A 24,371-nucleotide genomic window follows, 5' to 3' on the forward strand; every position below is an offset into this window, starting at 1 on the left:
GGTGCTATTCAGTGTTCCAGAAGAGGTAATTTAGTCAATTGTACCCCAGTGGCCTGAAAAAGTTAATGCAACTCTGAAAAGTGAGTCGTTCAATCGATTTTCCTATTGCTTTTTAAAAATCACCACTGACCATATCCAGAGAACTATGCAGACAATTAGAGGGTCTATTCTAGAAGCAAGCCACTCCTGTTCTCACACAGAGCTTGTTGGGATATGCACCGAACTTGGCTTCGGAGTTGCTGATCCACTTCCCATGCAGCAGTTACCAGACAGGAATCCCAAGCAGTCCACGGCAGTGGTTAACACTGCCAAGCCTTGATTTTCTTATCTGTGAAAGCGGGAATAATGATAACATCTTTCTTGCAAATTTTTGTGTGAATCAAATACTTCTCTAAATGACAAGTATTTTAGAGATAATAAAGCACAGTAGGATGTTGCTAGTGGAAAGAGGTTGTCTGATTTTGGAAGGTGATTGACTGTCATCCAGGAAACCGAACAGAGACATTATTGCAATCAGCCCATTTCAGGCAAGTTTCCTGGCTAGTTAATCCTCAAGGCGTTCCTGGTTTTCCCCACATGTATTGCCTAACTACTCCATTCGTTTCTCATTCTCACCACTGGACTTAATATCTCTCGCCTCTCTCCGTTTTGCCCATCACGTTCTTTCCGAACATTTGATCAAGGGATCTCTTGATCTCAGAGGTATTTAGGCCATATATTAAAAGACATTACTCTAGTTGGTGTGGGGAGTGCTAAAGGCTTGAACCAGGCCACATCAACTTACAGAAGAAATATGGACACAGAGATGACGGCGTCGATGTGGCGGCGAGTGCAGGCGTCAAAAGGGCTGTATAACCAGGGAGAATGGAAAGAATAAATGATAAAATGTGTGGTTACACTAGCTTTGCTCTCATGGAAAATCTTCCTAACCCAACCAAATCCCCCATATCAGACGTTGGGTTTATTTGTGATCCCTTTGAACAACCAGCTCCTTGAAATTAATATCTATAATCTAATCACAGTTTGATTTGCCATTTAAGCAGTCTGGGGTCCCTGTTGATGAACCACAGATAATCTACTGCTGCTACCCAGCAGCGGTCAAGCATCTGTAAAGAGTCGCTAGGCAGAAGGAAAGTCGGCCTAGACCGCTATGTGAACTGGGACAGTTTACATAAATGCTTCTTTGGACAATTGCTGTTTACTTTGGATTTTCTGTTTTAACAGCCAGAGCCTGGCTAATGTGTTTATCTATTATGGAAGGCAGCAACTGTCAGTGTTGATTTCCCTGAAACTATGTGAATTTTTTCCCTGTGGATGGCTGTGTTAGTACGTGATATAGCACTCTTCAAAATCCCAGAGCCGGACCGTCGGTCCCAAACAGATGAGTAAAATCTGCCCCTTTCAGGGAAGCCTACCAAGTGAACAGATCTCTAAAAGGCAGTGAGACCGAATTCTCGTTAGCGGACCGACTGCTCGTTCACATTGGGTTGTGTAAGACATGTCATTGCGTTAAAAGAGGACCTCCAGAGGGTTTTGAAATTCAATCTCCCAAGATAGCAGAAGACTGTGTGTGTGTGTGTGTGTGTTTGTGTACCCGTATGTATTTCTGCACTTACCTCTCATACAGCAGAGAAAGTGCTTTCCGTGTTTTATATTGGCTTCAGAATTGCTCAGCCCCGCAGGCTCTTGGGGCAGTGTAGTACAGTCAGCCTTCGGGTTCCCTGCTTGAAGCGGGAGTCTCAGAGTTCCGTGTGACCTCTCCTGGTAGAACTCTAGCCCTGTTAGTTTCTATCATCTACTCTCTTTTAGTTTTAGTTTTCTTTTATGCCAAAGCTATCAAGTCTTTGGAATGGAAATACCTGAAGTGAGAGAAGTTATTCTGAATTGACATGAAAGCATAATTGGTTTTTTTTTTTTTTTTTTGATAGAATATCTTACAAAAAGCAAGGAAACCGCATCTGTGAATATGGCAACCAATGATCCTGGATCATACTGACTTTAATGAATGCCTTACTTTTTTGATCGGGAGGCAGATTTAATAAGTGAATGTGAATATGGCCAATTCTTAACTTCCTGTGGTAATGAGAATTTTAAGAGTTGCATAGCAAGGCCGGCGCTGCAGCTCACTAGGCTAATCCGCCTGCGGCGCCGGCACCCCGGGTTCTAGTCCCGGTCGGGGCGCTGGATTTTGTCCCGGTTGCTCCTCTTCCTGTACAGCTCTTTGCTGTGGCCCGGGAGTGCAGTGGAGGATGGCCCAGGTGCTTGGATCCTGCACCCACATGGGAGACCAGGAGGAAGCACCTGGCTCCTGGCTTCGGATTGGCGCGGTGCACTGGCCAGCACACCGCTGGAGCAGCCATTGTGGGGTGAACCAACGGAAAAGGAAGACCTTTCTCTCTGTCTCTCTCTCTCTCACTGTCCACTCTGCCTGTCAAAAAAAAAGAAAAAAGAAAAAAAAAAGAGTTGCATAGCTAGATAGCAGTCTCATTTTAAACAATGGCTTGTTTCCTCCCTCTGCAACTTTCTGGCATAGTGAATCCGATCTTGGGGAACTTTGTCTTTTACCTTTGTCTCCTTGCCTCTGATGGACACAGAACATTCAAAGAACAGAGACACAGGGAATCCAGTATATCCCAGAAGCTGTGATATCTTGGCTGGAAACACTAAGAACTGAGTTCATTATTTGGGAGAGCCATTGTCTCTTCAGTGAGCTGATAACCACAAATGCATTTGTCTGCAGCTTTCATCTATTTGTAAGTAGCCTCTGCTCACCTGTGCTCACCTTGCCTATCCGCCAAGAACTTCAGGGAGCAAAATAAACATCCGCTTCTTCCCTGCTTGCCCAGGATATTATCCCCCCTTTCTATTGACTGCTGCTTTCTGAAGACAACTCCTGTTTACTGCTTTTCACATTGTCGTCACTGGATGGTTTTCTTAGGGTTCCTGTCCATTGGGAGAACTTCCTAACAATTGATAGCACCCTGTAAATAATTCACAGAGCAGTTGTCCCTCTTCACCAGCCTTCTCTGAAGTGGGTTATGTGAGAGTAGGACTAAGTCGGTGGCATGTGGCTCCCGTGGCTTATGAAGGAAATGGCCTGCATCCCCCAGGAGGCAGTGACAGTCCTGTCTTGCCATTGTGATCACAGGTTGTCCCACATGCAATTTCTCGTGAGATCTTCTCAGGGGTGGAGCAAGAAAAGAAAGAAAGCTGTTTCCATACTTACTTTAATCACTGTTTTGCTAACAAGCTGACATTTATCACACATCACATTGTCAGTTCTGCTGAAATCAGAACTATTTGTCGTCCAATCATAGGTCAGCACCCCCGTTCTAAAATTAAATCCCGCCTCACAATCACCAGAGAAACACAGATGCTCCCTGTTACAAATTCCTTCTGCTCATAATTTAAAATAATGTCATTGGAAGATGTTCAGAAATTAATACACAGAATAGTGCCATAGAAATCAGATGCCTGCTTTAACTGTATGAGATTGTATGTACTTTATCAGAAAATATATGATCAGCTCTAGGTTATTTATTTTGTGAACAGGAGTCAGCTGGGACGGTTCGTATTTCTATTTTTTTTGGTTCTCTTCGAATTTGAAAGTCTAAGCATAAATAATTTCAGTAAACATTGTAAAGTACAGATGCAGTTGATCTTATGCGTGGTACAATTTCGTGCAGGAGTCCAGATGTTGGAACATGCACACAGGTGGTGGCCCCCTTATGTCCTGTGTGCACGTAGGACTTTCTAACATCTTGTTTTCAATCTTCTCTTTTCCTTACTTTTAAAGGTCCTTAGGGAAATGCAGTTTGAACAGAGAGTAGAATCAGTTGCATTTGTTCCCAGTATTTCTTTTCATATCGGTCTTTATTTTTTTAAACACCTGCTTTGTGGGAGGTACTTCATTTGGGGAGACGGACATTTATGGCCTCAGGGGCGCCATCCTGGGGGGGTCTGTTGCTTGCTGGCTGCCTGCACCTTCTCATCATCTCCTTACTGTTTTCTTCTTGGCGGTCTAGCTCCTGAATTTAGAAAGCCTGAGGGCAATGTTTCCCAGCGCTTCTCTGGGTAATTTGCATGCTGAGTGAGCCTGTGTAGTTGCATGGCTGTTACGTATCCTCTGCGTGCAGAGGAGCCCGAGTGTGTACCTGCAGCCCTGGCTTCTGGCCTGACCTGTGGACTCCTGTCTGATTGTCACTTACTTGTCTTTTAGCCACTACAAAGTCACCTCAAACTGAACTCTGGTTTTCCTCCGAAACCCTCTCAGTAAATGATCATTCTATTGTACAACATGATAATGACCAAAACTTTGTGGTCCTTCTTTTTCTTCTCAGATCATATAGCAAAGCCACAAATCTGTGGGCTCTGCCTCAAAAATATTTCAAGAAGCTCACTACTTCTCACGTCTTTTCCTGTAGCCCTGTTCCAAACCTGTCCCCTCTTGGTAGGATTACTGCAGGGGTCTCCAAACCTTCTAGCCTTGCCTTTCTGCAAGTGAGTTCTCCCTACCGCAGCCAAAGTGATCTTCTGGGAAAAAAAAAAAAAAGTTTAAGGGCAGAATCACACACACACACAGAGAGACACAGAGAGGGATATCTTCCTCTTCCATTTGTTGATTCAAATGGCTGCAACAGCCAGGGTTGGGCCAAGCTGAAGCCAGGAGCCAGGATCTCCGTCCAGATCTCCCACTTGGTGATAGGGGCCCGAGCACTTGAGCCATCAGCCACAGCCTTTCCAGACACAATAGCAGGAAGCTGAATCAGAAGCAGACCAACAAGGAGTCACACTGCCACCCATAGAGTGAATGCTAGAGTCACAAGTGCAACTTGACCATGTGTACCCCAATGCAGGCCTCAAGGCTTGTTCTTGTTTAGTAACTCTCATGGGAATCAAATGGGGGTCCTGCAAGAGGTACATACATTTATTCTCAAGAGAGCGTCTTCAGTGACACACTAGGTCCCCGTGTCTTCATCACCACACTGAGAACCAAGCTTCCATGTGTGGACTCTTGGGGGAGAAAGCACATGCAGGTCAGAGCTGCTTTGGGTGGCGCTGCCTCTCGCCTGCGATTCTGTGCCAGCTTCCTGGGTGTTTCTGCTCTCTTCAGTTTCCCTTCTTTCTACTAGTGACGTAGTAATTGGCAGCCACAACAAGGTCATATCACTACCCTGTTCAAAAACCTTTAGTGACTTGGTGTTGGCCAGCAAATGGTCTACAGCAGACTCCCAACACCAGTGATAAAAGTTGAAAGACAATGGAATTGGAGCTGGTGCTGTGGCACAGCAGGTTAAGCCGCCGCCTGCAATGCCGACCCTCCACCCCCCACGTGGGCACTGGTTCGAGTCCTGGCTGCTCCACTTCTGAAATCATATTCTCCAGAGACTGAGGATATACTTGTTTCCTTTAAAGTGTCATTCAACTGTGAGGCTCCCCCCCCAAAAAAAAGTAGAAAAAAATAATGTGTTGAGATCAGAAGGGCTGATTGGAATTAAAGCATTCATTCTCAGATTTCTGTGTTGTGAGACAGAAGGGTAGAGATAGTAATTAACTTTACATTTCATTAAGTATAATTGTTAAAAATTATATGGGAAACAATAAATATACATAACTTCAAAAATAGATAGACTCAAGGGAAATGAACTGATATAGTAGGAGAAGCGAGGGGAAGTATAAAGTACATGAATGAGGTGGTAGAAATACATCCTACTATATCCGCAGTTATAATAAGTATAAGTGGACTAGTATTTCTGATCAATAAAATATTAGATTGAATTCTTAAAATTACAGCTGCCTACTGTTTCAAACTATTTTAGGAGAAATCCTAAAACAAAGACACAGCAAAGTTGAAAGGAAGGGATGAGGAAAAATACAGGCAAAAACTAACAACAGCTAAAAAGCCTCTATGGTTATAGCAATATAAGACAATGTGGACATTAAGGCAAAAAGTTTTACTAGGGTTAAAAAGGCCCATTACAGGGCAGTGTGTGGCACAGGAGTTAAGCTGCTACTTGGGTGCCTGTGTTCACCTTGGTGTGCCAGGGTGTGAGTCCCACCTATGCTTCTCATCCAGCTTCCTGCTAATGCAAACCCTGGGGGGTGGCAGGTGGTGGCTGCAGTACTTCAGTCCCTGCCACCCATGAGGAAGACCTGGATGAGTTCCAGGCTCCTGGCTCCCACCTAGCCCAGCACTGCTGTGGGCATTTGAGGAGTGAACCAGTGGATGGAAGATAGCTCTTTCTTTCTGCCTTTCAACTAGGTAAAATAAATAAATTCATTATATTAAAAATTACTAATACATGATGATGTGAGAAAAAGATGCTATGATTACATAATAGTCCTAAACTTGTATGTAACTAATAACATAACTGAAATTTATAAAGCAAAAGTTGATAGAATTACAAGGAAAATTTGGCATATCCACATAGAGAATGTCTCTCAGTAATCAATACATTGAACAGAAGAATTCCTAAGAATTGTAGATTTATCATCACAATTAGTGAGGTGGTCTTCTGATCATGCCTAGAACTCTGTACCAATATTGTTGAAAATTACTTTTTTGTAGGTATCAAACATATTTTTAGACTGATTATATGAACTAGGCCACAAAGCAAATCTAATGTATGGATCACTTTCTTAAAAAAAAAAAAAAAAGATTATTTATTTCAAAGGCAGAGTTACAGAGAGAAAGAGAGATTTTCCATCCACTGGTTCACTCCCCAAATGACCCAATGGTCAAAGCTGGGCCAGGCCGAATCCAGGATCCTGGAACTCCGTCTGGTCCTCCCCAAATGGGTAGCAGGGCCTAAAGCACGTGGGTCATCTTTTGCTTTCCCAGGAACATTAGCTGGGACCTAGATTGTGAGTGGAGCAGCAGGGACTCAAACAGATGCTCATATGGAATGCCCGTCTCACAGGTAGCAATTTAACCCACTGTGTCACAATGCTGGCTCCTAGATCTTTCTCTTATGACAACAGTATAATTAGTTTAGACATTAGTTTAGTAGTAGTTAATCACCTCCATACATTTGGAAATCAAAATGCCTACATCTGAATAACTGATGAGTCATATAATACATCATAATTGAAGTAAAGATACTTAAATATCATGTGGGAGAACTCGAGAGATGTACAAGCGTCATTCTCAAAGGACAGCTGTGTGCGTGTATATTCAAAAAGAGGAGCTGGATATTAATAGACTTACCACCTAATTCCAGAACAGGAGAAGGCGGGGAGTAAGCTAGTGGGTGTGGTAGGGAGGAAACACTGAAGAACAGGCAGCAGGTGTTGGGGCAGGTTAAGCTGCAGCCTGCGGTGCCGGACTCCCATATGAGCAGCAGTTGCAGTACCAGCTGCTGCACTTCGGACCCAGCATTCCTTGCTAATATGTCTGGGAAAGCAGCAGAAGATGGCCCAAAGGCTTGGGCCCTGCCACCCATGTGGGAGACCCAGATGGAGGTCTAGGCTCCTAGTTTCAGCCTGGCCCAGCTCTGGCCATTGTGGCCATTTGTGGCATGAACCAGCACATGGAAGCTAGCTCTATCTCTCTGAAAGTCTGCTTTTCAAATAAATAAATCTTAAAAAGAGAGAGAAATATAAAAACAATGAGGGGCTAGTGCTGTGGTGTAGCAAGTAAAGCTGTGGCCTGCAGTGCTGGCATCTGATATGGGCAATGGTTCAAGTCCTGGCTGTTCTACTTCCAATCTAGCTCTCTGCTATGGCCTGGGAAAGCAGTAGAAGATGGCCCAAGTCCTTGGGCCACTGCACCTGCCAGGGAGACTCAGAGGAGGCTCCTGGCTTCTGGCTTCAGATTGGCGCAGCTCCGGCTGTTGCGACCATCTGGGGAGTGGGCTAGTGGATGGAAGACCTCCCCCCCACCGCCTCTGCATCTCTGTTACTCTGCTTTCAAATAAATAAATACATCTTTTAAAAAAAAGAATATAATATAAAACTTTGTGATAAACTTGAAAATGAGCAAAATGAATAATTTCTAGAAAAAGAACACACCATCTTAAATACACCTATAACAATCAAGAAAATGTTTTCATCCATAAATATTTTAAAAAATGTTTGCAGGACAGTTTCAGGCACTGGCCACGCAGTAGAGAACAAAGAACAAAAGTTTCTGTTTCCATAGAATTCCTATCTAGTGATAGGAGACCCATCATAAATTAGTAAACTCTATTGGGTGTTGGTAATTCTCTGAAGAATAAAGAAAGTGAAGAGCGAATGGGATGTTTTGCGTAGGAGAGCCAGGAAGTAATACTGGACCTGAAGGAAGTAATGGAGGGAGCCACGTGGACCCCCGAGGACGTCGTCTGGGCCTCGGGAGGAGGTACGAAAGCCCTAAGGTGGGAGTATGTGTAGTGGTGCAGATGGAATATTGTGGTTAAGGAGACTGACAGGTGCAGAGACCAGTGAAGTAACTAGGAGGCAGATCATGAAGTCTGCGTCAGGACTTCGGTTCAGCAGTTAGAAACCTACCTATGAAATGAAGGTCGTTACAATAGCTTTCAAAAGATTACAGAATTAACTATATATGTGCTGAATTTTTTATGAAACACTATCCAATAATAGATTTTTTTCACTCAAAAGTAGTAATTATTTGTCAAACATTTATTAAGTATGGAGCACCTCCCATGGGCTAGGATTAGTGCTAAGCATAAGGAATACAAAAAGATTAAGACATGGTACAACATAATATGAAGATAGACACATGACCAATTTTCTGCAGTGTGCTAGGGGCTGTCACAGAGCAATTAAAGTCTGAAAAGTAGGAGAGGCCACAACATTGTATTTTAGAGAGTCGTATAAAGATGCATATTAAAAGAAAATAGATATGGGGCCAGCACTGTGGCATAATAGGTTAAGCCTCTGCCTGCACCACTGGTGTCCCAGATGGACACTGGTTTGAGTCCAGCTGCTCTAGTTCCTGCTGCTCCCTGGCCTGGGAAAGCAGTACAAAATGGCCCAAGTGCTTGGGCCTGGCACCCAAAGGGGAGACCCAGAAGAAGCTCCTGGCTCCCGGCTTTGGATCAGCACAGCTCCGGCCTTTGCAGCCATTTGGAGAGTAAACCAGAAGATGGACAACCTCTCTCTACCTCTCAAATAAATAAATAAAGTAAAAAAATCAGATATTTTAAGAGTCATTTACATTTTCCTATATATTAACCCAAGGAGATTGACAAACACCTCACGTAGCAACAGCAGTTTGCCAAATGGGATTTCCACTGAGGTGAACAATTGCATGGGCACTTACCCCCCTCTCTGGAGTATCAATGACTTGCGTGTGGGCAGGAGGTAAACACGGTAAGAAACAGAGTTTGAATCGTGTGCATAGCACCCGCAATGGCTGTGGGGATTGTTTTGTACCATTCAGTGCTTGTCTGTAGCGTACCACGCCCTCCCTCCGTATTCCTTCACCGAATCCTGAATCCTCACAGCTCCGTAAGGTAGAGGGTCCAGACTCAGACAGCTGCCACGTGGCTCAGGTTCACCGAGTCAGGCTCACGCGGATGAGACGGGCAGCCAGGCCCTGACTTCAGAGCTCCTGGCTGCTCTGCCTCTGGGGGAGCTGGGCAGTGATTCCAGAGAGCTGGCTTGCCTGGGGAGATGTGGACTTGATGGTCCTTAGCCTGAATGCAACAGATCTGTACCTTCGCGGATTTTGACTTACCGTGTTTCCCGTGAAGAAAACTGAAACGTCACCATGCATTTCTTGTTGGTCCTGAGTTCTGTGTATCCAGCCGTAGTTCCAGTCTCAACTTCGGCACTGGCTGTGTGAGTGTTCCCACTGGCAAAGAAAGGGATTTGACTAGGCAGTGTTCCCTGTTCCTTACCAGTGCTGTGAATTGTGTGATTCCGTCCTCTACCGAGATAACGTGGTGATGCCGGCTTCTTTGTTCAGTCATCTAGAACCTGTTGTTCTAACTGGAACAAAGAGAAAATATGGATGGCAGCTGTTCTCTTGTGCCAGGGTCTTTGTTATTTTAAGTAGTCCAGAAATCCATAGCAGGCTCTTAGCTTTTTGCCATCCTTCAGTGTATATGTTTTGGGCTCAATTGTAAGGGCTGGGGCTGTTCCCAGAAGGCCTCTGCTGGTCACAAACAAAATGGGACACTTAGGACCAAACAGTAAAAACATCTCACAACAGTGCTTCCTCCATGCACTCACTGGAACAGGTAATTACTGTAGCAGCAACGAACTCATTTGAAGTGTTAGCTGTTAATTAAAACGTTGCAGAGGTGTATGGTTGTCTTTTGGTATAACCAGAGCCCCCATTCAAACTTTGCTAATCACTTCACAGTTAATGTGTTGAGCAAGGTCAGGAGAGTCCGGGCGCTTGTACCCGCTGAAAGTTAGTAAATCCTTTTCTCCCCAGGTAGAGTGCTATTTGCAAAGGTAAGGGGCAGACCTGACTCAGTCTGGCATTGCCTTTGTCATCCGCTTCTCCTTGATGATTAACTGCTAAATTGGTGCTGCCATTGCACTGTAAACCAACCCACACAGCGTCTTTATTGCTCGAAATCGAACCCAGACTGCCACGGATGAATTCGCGTGCGTCATAATTAAATCATCAAGCCACCCCCTCCCCCGCCTCCCACCTTTTAATTCACTTGGAAATAGGAGACTTCTCTTTTGGAAAAGAGATCGGCTTTCTTGACAAGCTAATTACGTTACCAGACTGTCCAGGGTGGAATATATTTCAGATCCTCTTCTAATCATTTCCTTCTCACGGCTGCGAAGCTCGAAAGTCCAGGTGCAGCTTGTGGTTCGAGGCGATAGCACTGCTCTTGTTAGGACCTCCAAATCCTTGCGTATGCATTCAGCCATTTGTCTTCCTATTTCACACCTTGGTTACTGAGTCTAATGTGTAATACTTAAAAATTTGAAATTAGAAGAATCTGATATACAAGGGAAAAAGCAAAGTATCATTGTTAAATCTTACACATATTGCTGGTATATGTGGAATAAGTTACTAAATTCCTCAAATCATGGTTTAGATTAGCTTAATCCAACAACTTCTCCATCAACACTGAGAAAGATGCATATGTTTTTATGGTTCAGTCTATTACCTAAGTTTGGATAGATCATGAATCAGGTTGTGACCTGAAATAAAGGTTGCCTTATAAAAGTCTGCTACGAATGTAATAGTCAATAGTAATTCATGTTAAAACTAGTGAGGTAGAGGGATTCCACTTACAAAATGTATGTCACTTTACACAAAGTATAAAACAATTGTAAATTGATGTAAGTTTTGTAAGTAATATTTATGTATGCTAGGAAAGTTATATTACACATAAACACGTTCTTAAAGAACTCTTCATAGTTGTCACGTAATTTTTTATGATCTTGTCTTTTCCTTCAATGAGATATACCTGAATTTCTGTATAAGTAATTCATGTAATAAAAGCTAAGCTTACCTTTTATAATTGGTTTGGCCTTTGTCCACTTAAATGCAAAAAGCAGGATGAGTAAGTCCTTTTAACACTCATGTATGGATAAATATGTTCATACACTCCTGTGTGTTTTCCTAGTCTTGCCTGAATTTGGAACATTTTGTCTGTGAGAAGTTGTTACTAATAGCTGTAGACTCTTGGTTAGCCAAACTATTTCTCTTAGTCACTTTAAAAATGCTTGTCAATGATTATTTAGTAACTTTACTAAAAATCTTTGAATTGTACCCTTAAAACAAGGGGATGTTATCATATACAAATCATACCTCAGTAACGCTGTTAATAAATTTGCCAGAGTAACCAAGCAAAACAGCAGAGAATGATGTTTCTGTTTTGGTAATAGTGGGACACATCATCTTTGCAGAGATGAGGGATCCAGGGGCCTGGGAGGTGTATTTTGTCACTGAGAAGTGGGGGTGGGGAATTCTGGAGCTGCCAGCTTCCATGTCCCCGTGCTCCATCTCCACCTTAATATTATCGGAGAAGGGCAGTGGGACTGGCAAGATTTGGGCTCTCCCCACCGCATTTCTTCTTTTTGTGGTAGCCACGCTTATTTGATGTTACATGGTTTGTTTGAATTTTTTTCTATAATATAGGAGATTTGTTTTCCCTGAATACTCTGCAGTATTTCTGTGACCACATTTCATTTAAACACAAAAGGTCTTGATGAAGAGTAATGGTCTTTTATTGCTGCCAAACCTCTTCTGTTCTCTAACTCTTTTTCGTCAATGAATGAGTTCCTGTTTCTTGATGTAAGTTATAGTTGTATCACCATAACTTAATACTTGGAGCTTGCCCCTCTTTTTTTAGCAGAAGCTGAACTTATAATTCTATGATTTTTATATGATAGTGTAATGTAAGTCATTGCTAATTCTGTTTTGAGATTACTTGGATGAACTTTAGCAACATAGTTCCTCTGTGTATATAATTGAAAGAGGCACTCATAAAGCCTTGCATTTTCTTTTTTTTTTTAAGATTTATTTATTTACTTGAGAGGCAAAGTTACATACAGAGAGAGGGAGAGACAGAGAGAGGTCTTCCATCCACTGGTTCACTTCCCAGCTGGCCGCAATGGCTGGAGCTGCGCCGATCCAAAACCAGGAACCAGGAGGTTCTTCTGGGTCTCCCACATGGGTGCAGGGGCATCTTCCACTGCTTTCCCAGGTCATAGCAGAGAGCTGGATCAGAAGTGGAGCAGCCAGGACTCAAATCGGTGCCCATATTGGATACTGGCAACTGCAAGTGGCAGCTTTACCTGCTATGCCACAGTGCCGGCCCAAACCTTGCATTTTCTATAGCTCTGCACAGAGCGTGGCATACGGCTATGGAAGACGCCTACACACAATGACAGATACAGGCGTCTGGAGCCAGATTCACTCACTGCCATTGGGCACACTCTTAGCTATGCTCTGCTTCCTTATTCCCCTCTATAAGGGGAGGATAATATGGGCATTATCTCAGAGGGTTATTTCAAGAAATTGTATAATGCATCAGTCAGTTTGTAAACCATTAAACGCCGTAGAATTGTAAATTACTAATGTTATTGTTGGTGTGCTTTGAAAGTGCCATCAACCCTCAGTGTCCATGGAGGTTGTTTCCAGGACCCCCTTGCAGATACCAAAATCTAGGGTGCTCAAGACTCTCATGGTAAATGATGTAGTATTTGCATAGACCTTCCACACATTAGCCCCCCGCCAATTCTTTAAGTCATCTGTAGGCTACCTAGTACAATGTTAGTGTTACACGAATAGCTGTTCTGCTGTATTATTTATGGAATAATAGCTAGGAAAAAAAAGCCTGGACATGTGTAGCGATACAGTCCTTTCTACCGAATAGTTTTGATCTGCGCTGGTTGAATCCGTGACTACAGAGCCCACGGGCACAGAGGGCTGACTGTACCATGTATCACCTTGCTGCCAAAGTGTTTGGATTTGCAGTTATATCCTTAACCCTTGTGTAGAGGTTTTAGTCATCCCAAGTGATTCTGTTACTTTTTTCTTCTTACAGAGCACATCATGTCCCGAGTGGGAAAATATTAGCTGTAAAGGTAAGCACTGGATACATTTTATGAAATTCCTGATCTTTGCTGCTTTCCTTTTTCCTGTTAGCTTGATCACCGGTATTCTCAAAGAGGAGATGAAACAGCTTAAGGCTGGCATGATAGGTACCAGGCGGTGTGGCCCTGCTGTGACAGTCAGGCGCCTGAAGGTGTTTCACGGGTGCTGGCAGTGGTCTGGCGGAAGCTCCGCACAGTGAGCTGCTTCTCATCACAGGCAGCGTGCTGTCCGTGTTCTCTGCAGCGTGGGCATCACCGTCTTCCTGCTTAGCCACCCGTTCCTCGCCCTCCCTCGTCTGTCGTGTCCTGTTAGGAGTTTTCCCACTTCTTTCCATTCTCATGCCTCGTGCCAAAACTGCGGGTCAGGCTCACGTTACCTGTATTTTGGAAATGGCTTCTTTGCTGCACTTTCTTAGTTTTGTTTCCTTTTTTTTTTGGGGGGGGGGGTGCGGTGGGTAATACTTTAAAAATTGTACGTATATCTTATTAACTTATCTGAAAGAGAGAGATGGATAGACAGAGAGAGAAAGAGCAGTCTCCCATTTGCTGGTTCACGCCCTAAATGCCTACAACAACCAGGGCTGGGAGCCAGGATCTCATTCCAGATCTCCTGTGTGGGTGGCAGGGACCCAAGTGCTTGAGCCATCGCCTGCGACCTCCCTGGGTGTGCAGCAGCAGGAAACTGGACTTGGGAGCAGAGCCAGGACTCAAATCCTGGGCTTTGATACGAGATAAAGGTACCTTAAGCAGCATCTTAGCCCCTGTGCCAAATCCCTGCCCCCTCATTGCACTTCAGTCTTCTTCTCCTTTGTACTGTTTTACGCTCCTCAGCCTTGGGAAGTCAGATCGCGGATCTGACCCTGTAGCTTCTTGTCCCCTGCCCCAGCCTCAGTCACGTGCAACATAAAGCCCAAGGCGTCTGTCCCCCTTCTGAAATACCTGAGACCACCCTCTCCCACCAGCAGAGTGAAGCGGCGCGTGGCTTAGATGGCGAGGGGCTCCTGCCCCGTGCCCTCCCAGTCATCATGCAGACCCTGGCCCTGCCGAGCTCCGAGAACCCGGCCCCACCACGCCGTGTTGGGTTGAATCTCTGCCGCTGAGGCTCCCACCGTGTTCCCGCAGACTCTGTCTTCAGTTGCATCTGTGACAGAAGCCGTCACGACCTGAAGACCTAACCGCACAGACCCCCACTCCCAACACTGGGTTCTTAGCTAACAAACACGGCACTGCCTGCCTTGCTCCCCGCTGGTGGTCAAGCCATCTGCAGCTGGGCCCCCACCCGCCTTTCCAGACACGTTCTCTGCCTCACCAGCCTGTCGCTTCCTTTAGGCCCTTTATCTCTGATATTTGGGCTTCGAGTAATGGATGCTTTTTTTTTTTTTTTTTTTTTCTGAGTGACTATCAAATGCCGGGTAGTAAGTAGTCTGGATTATTTTTTTGAAGAGATTTATTTGTTTATCCAAAAGAGTGACAGTGAGAGAGAAATCTGTCTGCTGGTTCACTCCTCAAATAGACACAACAGCCAGGTCTAGGTCAGGCTAAAGCCAGGAGCCAGGACTTCCATGTTGGTCTGCCACACTCCCACATAGGTGGCAGGAGCCCAAGGACTTGGGCCATCTTCTGCTGCCTCTCCAGGTACATTAGGGAGCTGGATTGGAGCCAGAGCAGCCAGGACTCAAACCAGCACTCCGATGTGGGAAGCTGGCATCGCACGTGGTGGCTTAGTCCGCAGTTCCACCACACTGGCCTTTATACTACATGTTTTATAATGATTATCTTTAATTCTTAAAAGTATGAGATAATGATTTTTAATTCAAGGAAAGTCAGAGCCTGAAAGTTGACTTGTAAAAGGCCACACAGGTGGAACAGGTAGGGCTGGGGTTTTGAAGCAAGTCCGTCTGCCTCCACGCTCATGTCCTCCTCCACAGCCTGCAGCCGTGGTACAGTCACCATCCTCGCTCATCCCCCTGATTTCCACTGGCACTTTCGGGGGTCACCTCTGAGGTGCCATCTTGGCTGGCCACAGTGAGAAGGTCATCTCCTCCCCTAACGCTAGTGCATCTTTTCTCCTATCTGGGAAACTGAGAATCAGAACAGTTAAATTGTAATCGATTTTAGTCACGTTCATTGAGAACTGAGGCTCAGATCTGACTGCTACAGCCACGGAGAGTCGTCCTTTCACACCTAGTAGAGCAGCCGGAGTGTTTTAATAATAACTTGCATAGCTTGGAGCGAAAATGTAACAGACAAGCTCCTTCTTGGGATGTTTTCTTTGATCCTCCATCCAAACTATATATATATATATATATATATATATATATATATCCACAGAGTTGCAGAGATTTTCTGTATTGCCTACATTTTACAGAGCAGGGACCTAATGGCTGGAGAGTACCCAGGAAGGACCCACAGGGGCTGCATCGCAGTCTTCCCCTGATCTCACCAAGTGCAGCTGTGTGGCACCACCATGGCATGGGATTGATTTGTCTGAGCCCCCTTTTCACTAATACATCAATCAGCTCCACCAACTTGAATACTGTTTTCCTTTCCAAAAGTCTTGAGTTGTTGCTGATGACATATTGAACGACAGTCAACTCTAGGTTATCTTCCAAAGGAGCAGAGCACGGCTGTAAGCTGTGTAAAGTCCTGTCATTATTTACCTTGCAAGTACATTATACATTTTTCACAATTTCGTACATTTTGAATTATGTTTGACATTGACTAATACTTAAATTCCTGTGTATGGTTACTTAGTTTGGGGCCAACAATTGTTTCTAGAAAAGATTAAAAGCAATTCTAAAGACAGTGCATTTGCCATCAAGGTGTTAGAGACTTCGAGTAAATGAAAATAGTTTGAGTTTACATGTAGATGGTTCACTATCTTTGACCGTTGAACTGGGCTTTAGAGCCAGGATTGTATCGTATTCACTTATATCTCTGGATTTGTTACGGTCACATAGTGGGTGCTCCACTGAGTTGAATGAATGAATGATTTAAGAGTACATATGATTATTATGATTAAACTTTTTGTTTAGCCCTGAGCTTCTTGGTAGCCTAGGAGAAAAGCATGCAGCGCATATATAGTCATAATCTAAGGAAAAGAAATGCACCTCTTCAAAAGTAGGAGAATTTTCATTAATTCTCTTATAAAAGAGATTTATTGATTTTATTTGAGAGTTACAGAAAGTGGAACAGTCACACAGAGAGAGAGAGAGAGAGATCCATCCACCCACCAGTTAACTCCCCAAATGACCACAATAGCTGGGGCTAGGCCAGGCTGAAGCCAGGATCCTGGAACTCCATCTGGGTCTTCCATGTGGGTGGCAAAGGCCCAAGCACTCGGGCCATCTTTCATCTTCGGGCAGCTTTCCTAGATGAATTAGCAAGGAACTGGATGGGGAAATGGAGCAACCAAGACTTGAACCAGCTCCCATATGGGATGCTGGCATTGCAGACTGTGGCTTAATCTGGTGAACCACAATACCAGTTTCAGGCGTTAAATGTCAGTTAGGTCAAGTCGGCCGAGTGTGGTTCACATCTCCTGTACCTTTACTGATTTTTGTATGTATGTTCTATCAATTATTGAAAGATGTATATTGAAATCCCTAATAATGATTATGGTTTTTGTTTTTTCCTTACAATTCTGTCTTTTTTCACTTTGTGTTTTTTTTAATATTATGAGTTGTGTTTGGGGTTGTTACGGCCTCAGGCTGAATCGGCCCCGTTATCCTTATGCAGTGACTCTCTTCATCCATGGTTACGTTCTTTACTCCACAGTCTGATGATATTATAGGCACTCAAGCTTTATTCTCAGGAGTACTAGTATGATAAAACCTTTTTCTTTTAACCCATTATATCTTTATATTTGAAATGGATTTCTTTGGGCAGCACATAATTGGGTCTTGCTTTTTAATCTAGTCTGATGATCTCTACTTTAAAAAAAATTTTTTGTTTGTTTGTTTATTGAGACATAGGTCTGCTGATTCACTCCACAGAGGGCCGCAACAGTCAGGTCTGTGGCAAGCCAAAGCTAGAAACCAGGGATTCCGTCTAGCTCTCCCACGTGGGTGTCAGGGGCCCAAGCATTTGGGCCGTCCTCTGTTGCCTTCCCAAGCACATTAGTGGGAACTGGATCAGAAGTGGGAGCATGCTCTGATATGGCATGCTGGCATTGCAGGCAGTGGCTTAACCTGCTGTACCGCAGTGCCAGCCCCATTGTGGCCTCTGCTTTTGATTGTGGTGTTGAGACCATTTCCATTTCACGTGATTATTGGAATGGTTGGATTCAGATCTATCATTTACTCTTCGTTTTCTGTTGTCTGTGTACCCCCTTTTAAAAAGTGGATGCTTTAGAGTTTCTAGTTTCCATTTTTAAATTACCATAGTTTGCTTATGTAAATAATATTGTATCACTCTAAGAACCTTGCAGTGATATATTTTCATTTTTCTCATTGCACTGTGTTGTCATCATAGTTTTTATATCTTTTCTTAAAAAATGTATTTATTTGAGAGGCAGAGTTACAGAGAGAGGGAAAGGTCTTCCATTCACTGGGTCACTCCCTAAATGGCCAAAATGGCCAGAGCTGGGCCAGTCCGTAGCCAGGAGCCAGGAACTTCTTCCAGGTCTCCCACGCAGGCGCAGGGGCCCAAGCACTTGGGCCATCCTCTACTGCTTTCCGAGGCCATGCAGAGAGCTCGATGGGAAGAAGAGCAGCCAGGACACAAACCAGTGCCCATATGGGATGCTAGCACTGTAGGCAGAGGCTTAGCCCACTATACCATAGCACTGGCCAATATATATATATATATATATATATATATATATATATATAAATTTTTTTTGACAGGCAGAGTTAGAGAGAGACAGAGAGAGGAAGGTCTTCCTTTTTTCCATTGGTTCACCCCCAAAATGGCCGCTGCGGCCAGCACACTGCACTGATCCGAAGCCAGGAGCCAGGTGCTTCCTCCTGGTCTTCCATGTGGGTGCAGGGCCCAAACACTTGGGCCATCCTCCACTGCCTTCCCCGGGCCACAGTAGAGAGCTGGACTGGAAGAGGAGCAACCAGGACAGAATCTGGCGCCCCAACCAGGACTAGAACCCAGGGTGCCGGCGCCGCGGGTGGAGGATTAGCCTAGTGAGCCGTGGCGCCGGCCCCTATATATTTTTTTTAATTTCAGTTTATTTATTGTGGTTTTGCTTTTTGATTCAGTCTGAAGATCTCTACTTTAAAGAAAAATTTGGGAGCTGGTACTGTGGCGTAGTGGGTAAAGCTGCCACCTGCAGTGCCAGCATCCCATAAGGGCGTCAGTTTGAGTCCTGGCTGCTCCATTTCCCATCCAGCTCTCTGCTATGGGCTGGGAAAGCAGTAGAAGATGGCCCTAGTCCTTGGGCACCTGCACCGGTGTAGGAGACCCAGAGGAAGCTCCTGGATTCTGGCTTCAGATTGGTGCAGCTCCAGCTGTTGCTGCCAGTTGGGGAGTGAACCAGTAGATGGAAGACCTCTCTCTCTCTCTCTCTCTCTCTCTGTCTTTCCTTTTCTCTGTGTATAACTGTTTAAAATAAATAAATAAATCTTTAAAAGTTTTTCTTCATTTTTATAGAGAGATCTTTTATCTGCTGGTTCAGTCCCCAAATGGCTGCAGCAGTCAGGGCTAGTCGAGGCAGAAGCCAGGAGCCCATAACTTCATCCGGGTCTCCTACTTGTGTGGTAGGGACTCAAGCACTTTGCCCATCTTCCACTGCTTTTCTGGGTGCATTAGCAGCGAGCTGGATAGGATGTGGAGGAGCAGCCGGGACTCTAACTGGCTCTTGGATAGGGGTGCTGGTCACAGGTGGTACCTCAACCCGCTGTGCCACAATACTGGCCTGTGTATTTACCTCTTTATGTGATAGGAACCCCAGAATGTGTTGTTACTATTCTTGCTTCACAGTTACTTATCTTTCAATGACGTTTAAAAGTAAGAAAAGATTGATTTTATATTGTATTTACAAATACAATGCCCTTCATTTCTTCGAATGATTCACATTTCTAATAGTATTTTCCTTCTGTATGAAGAACTTCCTTCCTCTTACATTACTCATAATACAGGTAAATTCTAGTAGATTCTTTTAGCTTTTGTGTGTATGAAGAAGTGAATGTTTCACTTGACTTTTGGAAGATATTTTTGTTTTTGCTGGACAAGAAAATTCTAGGCTGACAGCTTTTTTCCCCTGATATTTTAAAGACTTTCTTTCTCCGCTTCTGTCTTGCTCTGTTTCTAAAAGAGCTTATTGTCATTTTTAGTCTTTGTTCCTCTGTGTTACAACTAGCTTCTTTGGTTGCTTTTAAGGTTTTTTTTTTTTTTTTCATCATAGGTCCTTTTTTTAAGATTTATTTATTTATTTGAAAGATTTACACAGAGAGAGGAGAGAGAGAGAGAGAGAGAGAGAGAGAGATCGATCTGCCATCTGTTGGTTTACTCCCGAACTGGCTGCAATGGCTGGAGCTGCATCAATCCAAAGCCAGGAGCCAGGAGCCTTTTCCGGGTCTCCCACACCTGTGCAATGGCCCAAGGACTTGGGCCATCTTCTACTGCTTTCCCAGGCCATAGCAGAGAGCTGGATTGGAAGTGGAGCAGCCGGGACCTGAACTGGCGTCCATATGGGACTCACTGCAGGCGGCGGCTTTACCCGCTGCACCACAGCACCGGCCCCTTTCATAGGTCTTAAGCAATTTAATTCTGATAAGTTTTCATATAATTTTTTTGTGTGATTTATATTCTTGGGATTTGTTGAGATTCTTGGATCTATGAGTTTTTAGAATTATCACATTTGGAAAAATTTTAGTTGCTATTTCTTCAGTTGCGCCCCTGCCTTCAGGAACCTTGGGTTTATGTACTCGACCCCTAGATGTCACACAGCAAGATGATGCTCTGTTGTTTGTTTCAGTCCTTTTTTCCTGTCTCATTTTTGGTGGTTTCTGGTGCTGTGTCTTCAAGTTCACTGATTGTTTCTGCGTTGTCTAAACTGCTCTTGATCCTATGTAGTGTGTTTTTCATTTCTGATATTGTCCATTTTTATCCCTGGAAGTTTAGATGGGCATTTTTATTTATTTATTTTTAAAGATTTATTTATTTATTTGAGAGGCAGAGTTACAGACAAGGAGAGGGAGAGACACAGAGAGAGAGATCTTCCATCTGCTGGTTCACTCCACAAATGGCCACAACGGCCAGAGCTGGGCCCATCTGAAGCCAGGACCCAGGAGCTTCTTCCAGGTCTCCCACATGGATGCAGGGGCCCAAGTACTTTGGGCATCTTCTACTGCTTTCCAAGGCCATTAGCAGAGAGCTGGATTGAATGTAGAGCAGCTGGGACTCCAGTTGGTGTCCATGTAGGATGCCGGCACCACAGGCAGAGGCTTTACCTCAGCGCCGGCCCCTGCACATTTTTTTCCATCTTCCATATCTCTACTTAGCACACTCAGTCTTTTCTCTGTGTTCTTAGGTGTATGGGATGTAGTTATGGTCACTGGATTCATGTCCTTACCTCCTGATTCGATCATGTGTTCCACTTCTGGATCAGTTGTGGCTGATTTCCGTTTCCCTTATTTTGGGTTGTATTTCTTCCTTTATTCATATCTTTTTGGATGGCAGGCATGTGACAAAAGTGCTAGATAATTTTGCATTTTTGTAAATATTCTTGAGCTTTCAAAGGTGACTTTGAAATCATGTCATTCTTTCAGGACCTGCTTTGCTAGATGGGACCAGCCCAGTACTTAGTGTGGAACTCAGTTCCCCATTGAGCTGAGGCAGTACTCTGCCGAGTACCTGATGCCATAGGAATGACCCTGGCAGCTGCCCAGGCCTGGAGACTGTGTCCTCGGGTCCTGCCTGGCCTCAGGAATGTCCCACTGTCTGCGTGCTGCTCGGGACTCAGCTGGAGACCCCAGGTCTCCCTCTACACCTCTCTGCAGCTCTGTCCAGCTGCGCCGGGCCCCTCAGTCTCAGTTTTGTCTTCCCAGCTTAGGGAGTCAGCTGAGTCACCATGGTCTCTGTGACATGGGGCCTTAAAACTCTGCCCAGGTCGTGTGCCAGCCCACCGTGGGGCTCTTACTGGTTCTCCATCCCACAGGGCCCACGGTCCTGTGCTGACAAGTGGCCAATGACTGGGAGCCTGTTGAAGTCTTTTTAACACCTCTTCTTTCCTTGTCACCACTCTAATTCAGATGCTTGTTTTTGCTTCTTGTCAGACTTGTTGATCAGCCTTTGAACTATTCTCTAAGTAAATAGGTGCTGGCATTTGTCTATGATTTATGCTGTGTGTGCACTTGGTATACGTTTTCCTCAGTTAAGACAACCTTTGTTACCAGGTCCCATAGCCCGTAAGAGTGGGGCCATGGCAGGAACCCAGGTGGCAGTGCTGTCCACTCCGGGCCACTGCTGCTCACCACCGTCGGATTTTGCTTCCTAAGAACATCTGATCTTGTCTTTCCCCCACCCCCAGTCTTCAAAGGCTCCACATTACTTCCCAAATGAACTAGAAACCCTAGAGAATGGAACTCAGGATGCTCCACGGCGTGTCAGCCGTCTTTCTGCAGCTGTCTCATGAGTCTGAGTCCTGGCCCATTGCCTTATCTGAACCCAGGTACGTTCTCACGTCAACACGGCGACCTGCATACTCCTCTCTGGCTAGGGAGCCTTCACCTGTGTCTCCGCCTGTGACGATCAGTCCTCAGCCCCTTCGAGGGCCAGTGAAGGTCCTGTTCATCACTGAACTCTTCCGGCTAAGGCCAGACTTGAGGAAGTCACTTTCTCCTTTAAACCTTTCCGGAATTCTCTGTTGTCTCTCAGGGGTGTTGTCACACGCTGTCTTGTATTTTGTTATTGGTCTACATGCGTTCCCCTATGACGTTGACATCTCTTGGTAGATGCGGAGTAGGTATTGTTTATCTTCTTCCCTTACCCATCATTGCTGCAGAACCGTGCGTGTGGGGCCTAGAACAGAGCAGCACACATAGTGAGTGTTTAGTGTATAATTTCCTGAATGACTGAGTGAGTCTATCTTTGTTCTTTTGTTTTTTAGTTCATTCATTCATTCGTCTTGAAGGCAGGTTCAGTTCACGTGAAAAATGTCCCAGGGTGTTCTTTGTATGGACCATTGCTCTCACCCAGAATAGTTCTTAGCTTTTTTGTTTGTTTCATATCAAAGGGCGAGCTGCAGGTTAAGAGTTGGAAGCGCATTTGATCTTTTCCTGACTTTGGTGTGACTCCAGGCATGTCACTTGAACCCCTCGGTGACCTCAGCTGGGAAGCAGGGCTGTCCGGGGTCACAGAGGGATTGAAAGAGCAGCGAATCCAGTCCTTGTCTGCACAGAATCAGCGCAGGATCTGGCTCCTGCCTGCGGTGACGAGGACGTGGGATTCCTTGGACGCACACTCTGAGTGTCTTTGGGAGCTGTCAGATGAGAGTCCTCGGACATCTGTTTCTTTCACATCCTATTCAGGACATTTCTGATTTTTATACTTCCAAATCTTTCCTGTTTTAAAAAGAATTTTTTTTAGCCCTCCCCCCCCAAAAAAAAAAAAAAGAGAGCCTACCCTAGTGTTTTCCTCTTCAGACTTCAGAGGTGGGAAAATATTATTTCAAATGTTTTAAAAACAAACTGAATTTGGGGAAGAATAAAAGTACCGTGCATTTTTACTTTATGCTACTGAATTTAGAAAATTTCCAGCTTCAAAAGGAGCATTTTGAAAATGGTGCTAATCACATTTTGAATATAACTATTCGATAATGACCATATGTAACTCATGAGATGTATTTCCAGCCAGCTTGTTGTGTGTTTGTTTGCTGTAGGTAGGCAAGACAATTGCAGAGAAGTAGAGCAGAAAACAAATACTGTTAGCCATCTTGCAAAATAGAACCTTTTTATTCCATTAATGTGTTCTATAAGACCTTTCAAAATACTAGTGCTTGGAGGATTTAGTAGGTTTCCCCATATTATTTGTTTTCTCATTGGGAAAAATGCACCTAACAGGAAAAGTCGTAGAGTCTTAGCTTTGTGTACAACATGTCCTGATTATCATTCTTGGATTGCTCTGGGATCTGCTGCTTTTAAACTAGCATTTAAATGGACCATTTGATTAATCATTTGTATACTGACTGTAATCCGCCCAAATTTCCTTTCTGAGTTGTACATACTGTAAAAGACAATTATGTCGCCATAGATTAAATAAGTGAATTAAAACAGAATAGCGGCTTAATTTGACCTGTGATTTTGCTCTCCTTCCCTTTAGTGGAGCGCGTGCCACTCCGGCAAATAAATGAAGTCATCCATGACAGCTTGTGATGAATTGCCGTATTTATACTGTATATTTTAATAGCCTCACACTAATTTAAATTGAGCACAGAGTAAATTATAATTCAGTCACTTGACTGCTTATATTTAACCTGACAACTCATCCCGATTTGTCCTGGAGGTGTAGTGAGAGCAGTGGAAATGCACTCAGGTATTTCAGGTTCGCACTTAACCCTTTCTGCATGAAATGCTTCAGATTCAGGTTCTCTCCGGTTTCAAACATTTAGTGCTTCCTCAGAGAGGGGGAAAAAATTAGGGAAGATCAGAGCATCCGGGTTTCCTTGTACTTTGAGAAGAAAATCAGTGTGTGCCATGCTTTTCTCCATTGCCTTCAGAGAAAGAGCTAGACTTGTTTATTTTTAGCAGTTTTAGAGCTCACGCTCAAGAATGCCCAGGGGAAGGAGAATTAACCTTCCGCCCTGCGCGCCAGGCCTCCCAGAGAATGGAGGGGTTTGCGCCTTGCACCATTTTAAGGTGGGTTTTTACTTTTCCTCTTAAGTTCCCAGCGATTACTGGATTCAT

At 44.3% G+C, this 24,371-nt stretch overlaps 1 protein-coding gene across 10 annotated transcripts in view; it reads left to right on the top strand.

Annotated features, from left to right (window-relative positions):
• The window catches only part of MAP2K5 (mitogen-activated protein kinase kinase 5), a 272,187-nt gene that overhangs the window by 73,170 nt on the left and 174,646 nt on the right, over positions 1-24,371 (top strand). For all 10 annotated transcript variants that reach the window (XM_062206201.1, XM_062206200.1, XM_062206203.1 and 7 more), the window contains exon 9: positions 13,467-13,506. In XM_062206201.1, coding sequence (XP_062062185.1) covers positions 13,467-13,506 — 40 coding nt within the window. The remainder of the gene's footprint in view (positions 1-13,466; positions 13,507-24,371) is intronic.

Source organism: Lepus europaeus, chromosome 11 (genome assembly GCF_033115175.1).
Source record: "Lepus europaeus isolate LE1 chromosome 11, mLepTim1.pri, whole genome shotgun sequence".
Classification (NCBI taxonomy): Eukaryota; Metazoa; Chordata; class Mammalia; order Lagomorpha; family Leporidae; genus Lepus; species Lepus europaeus.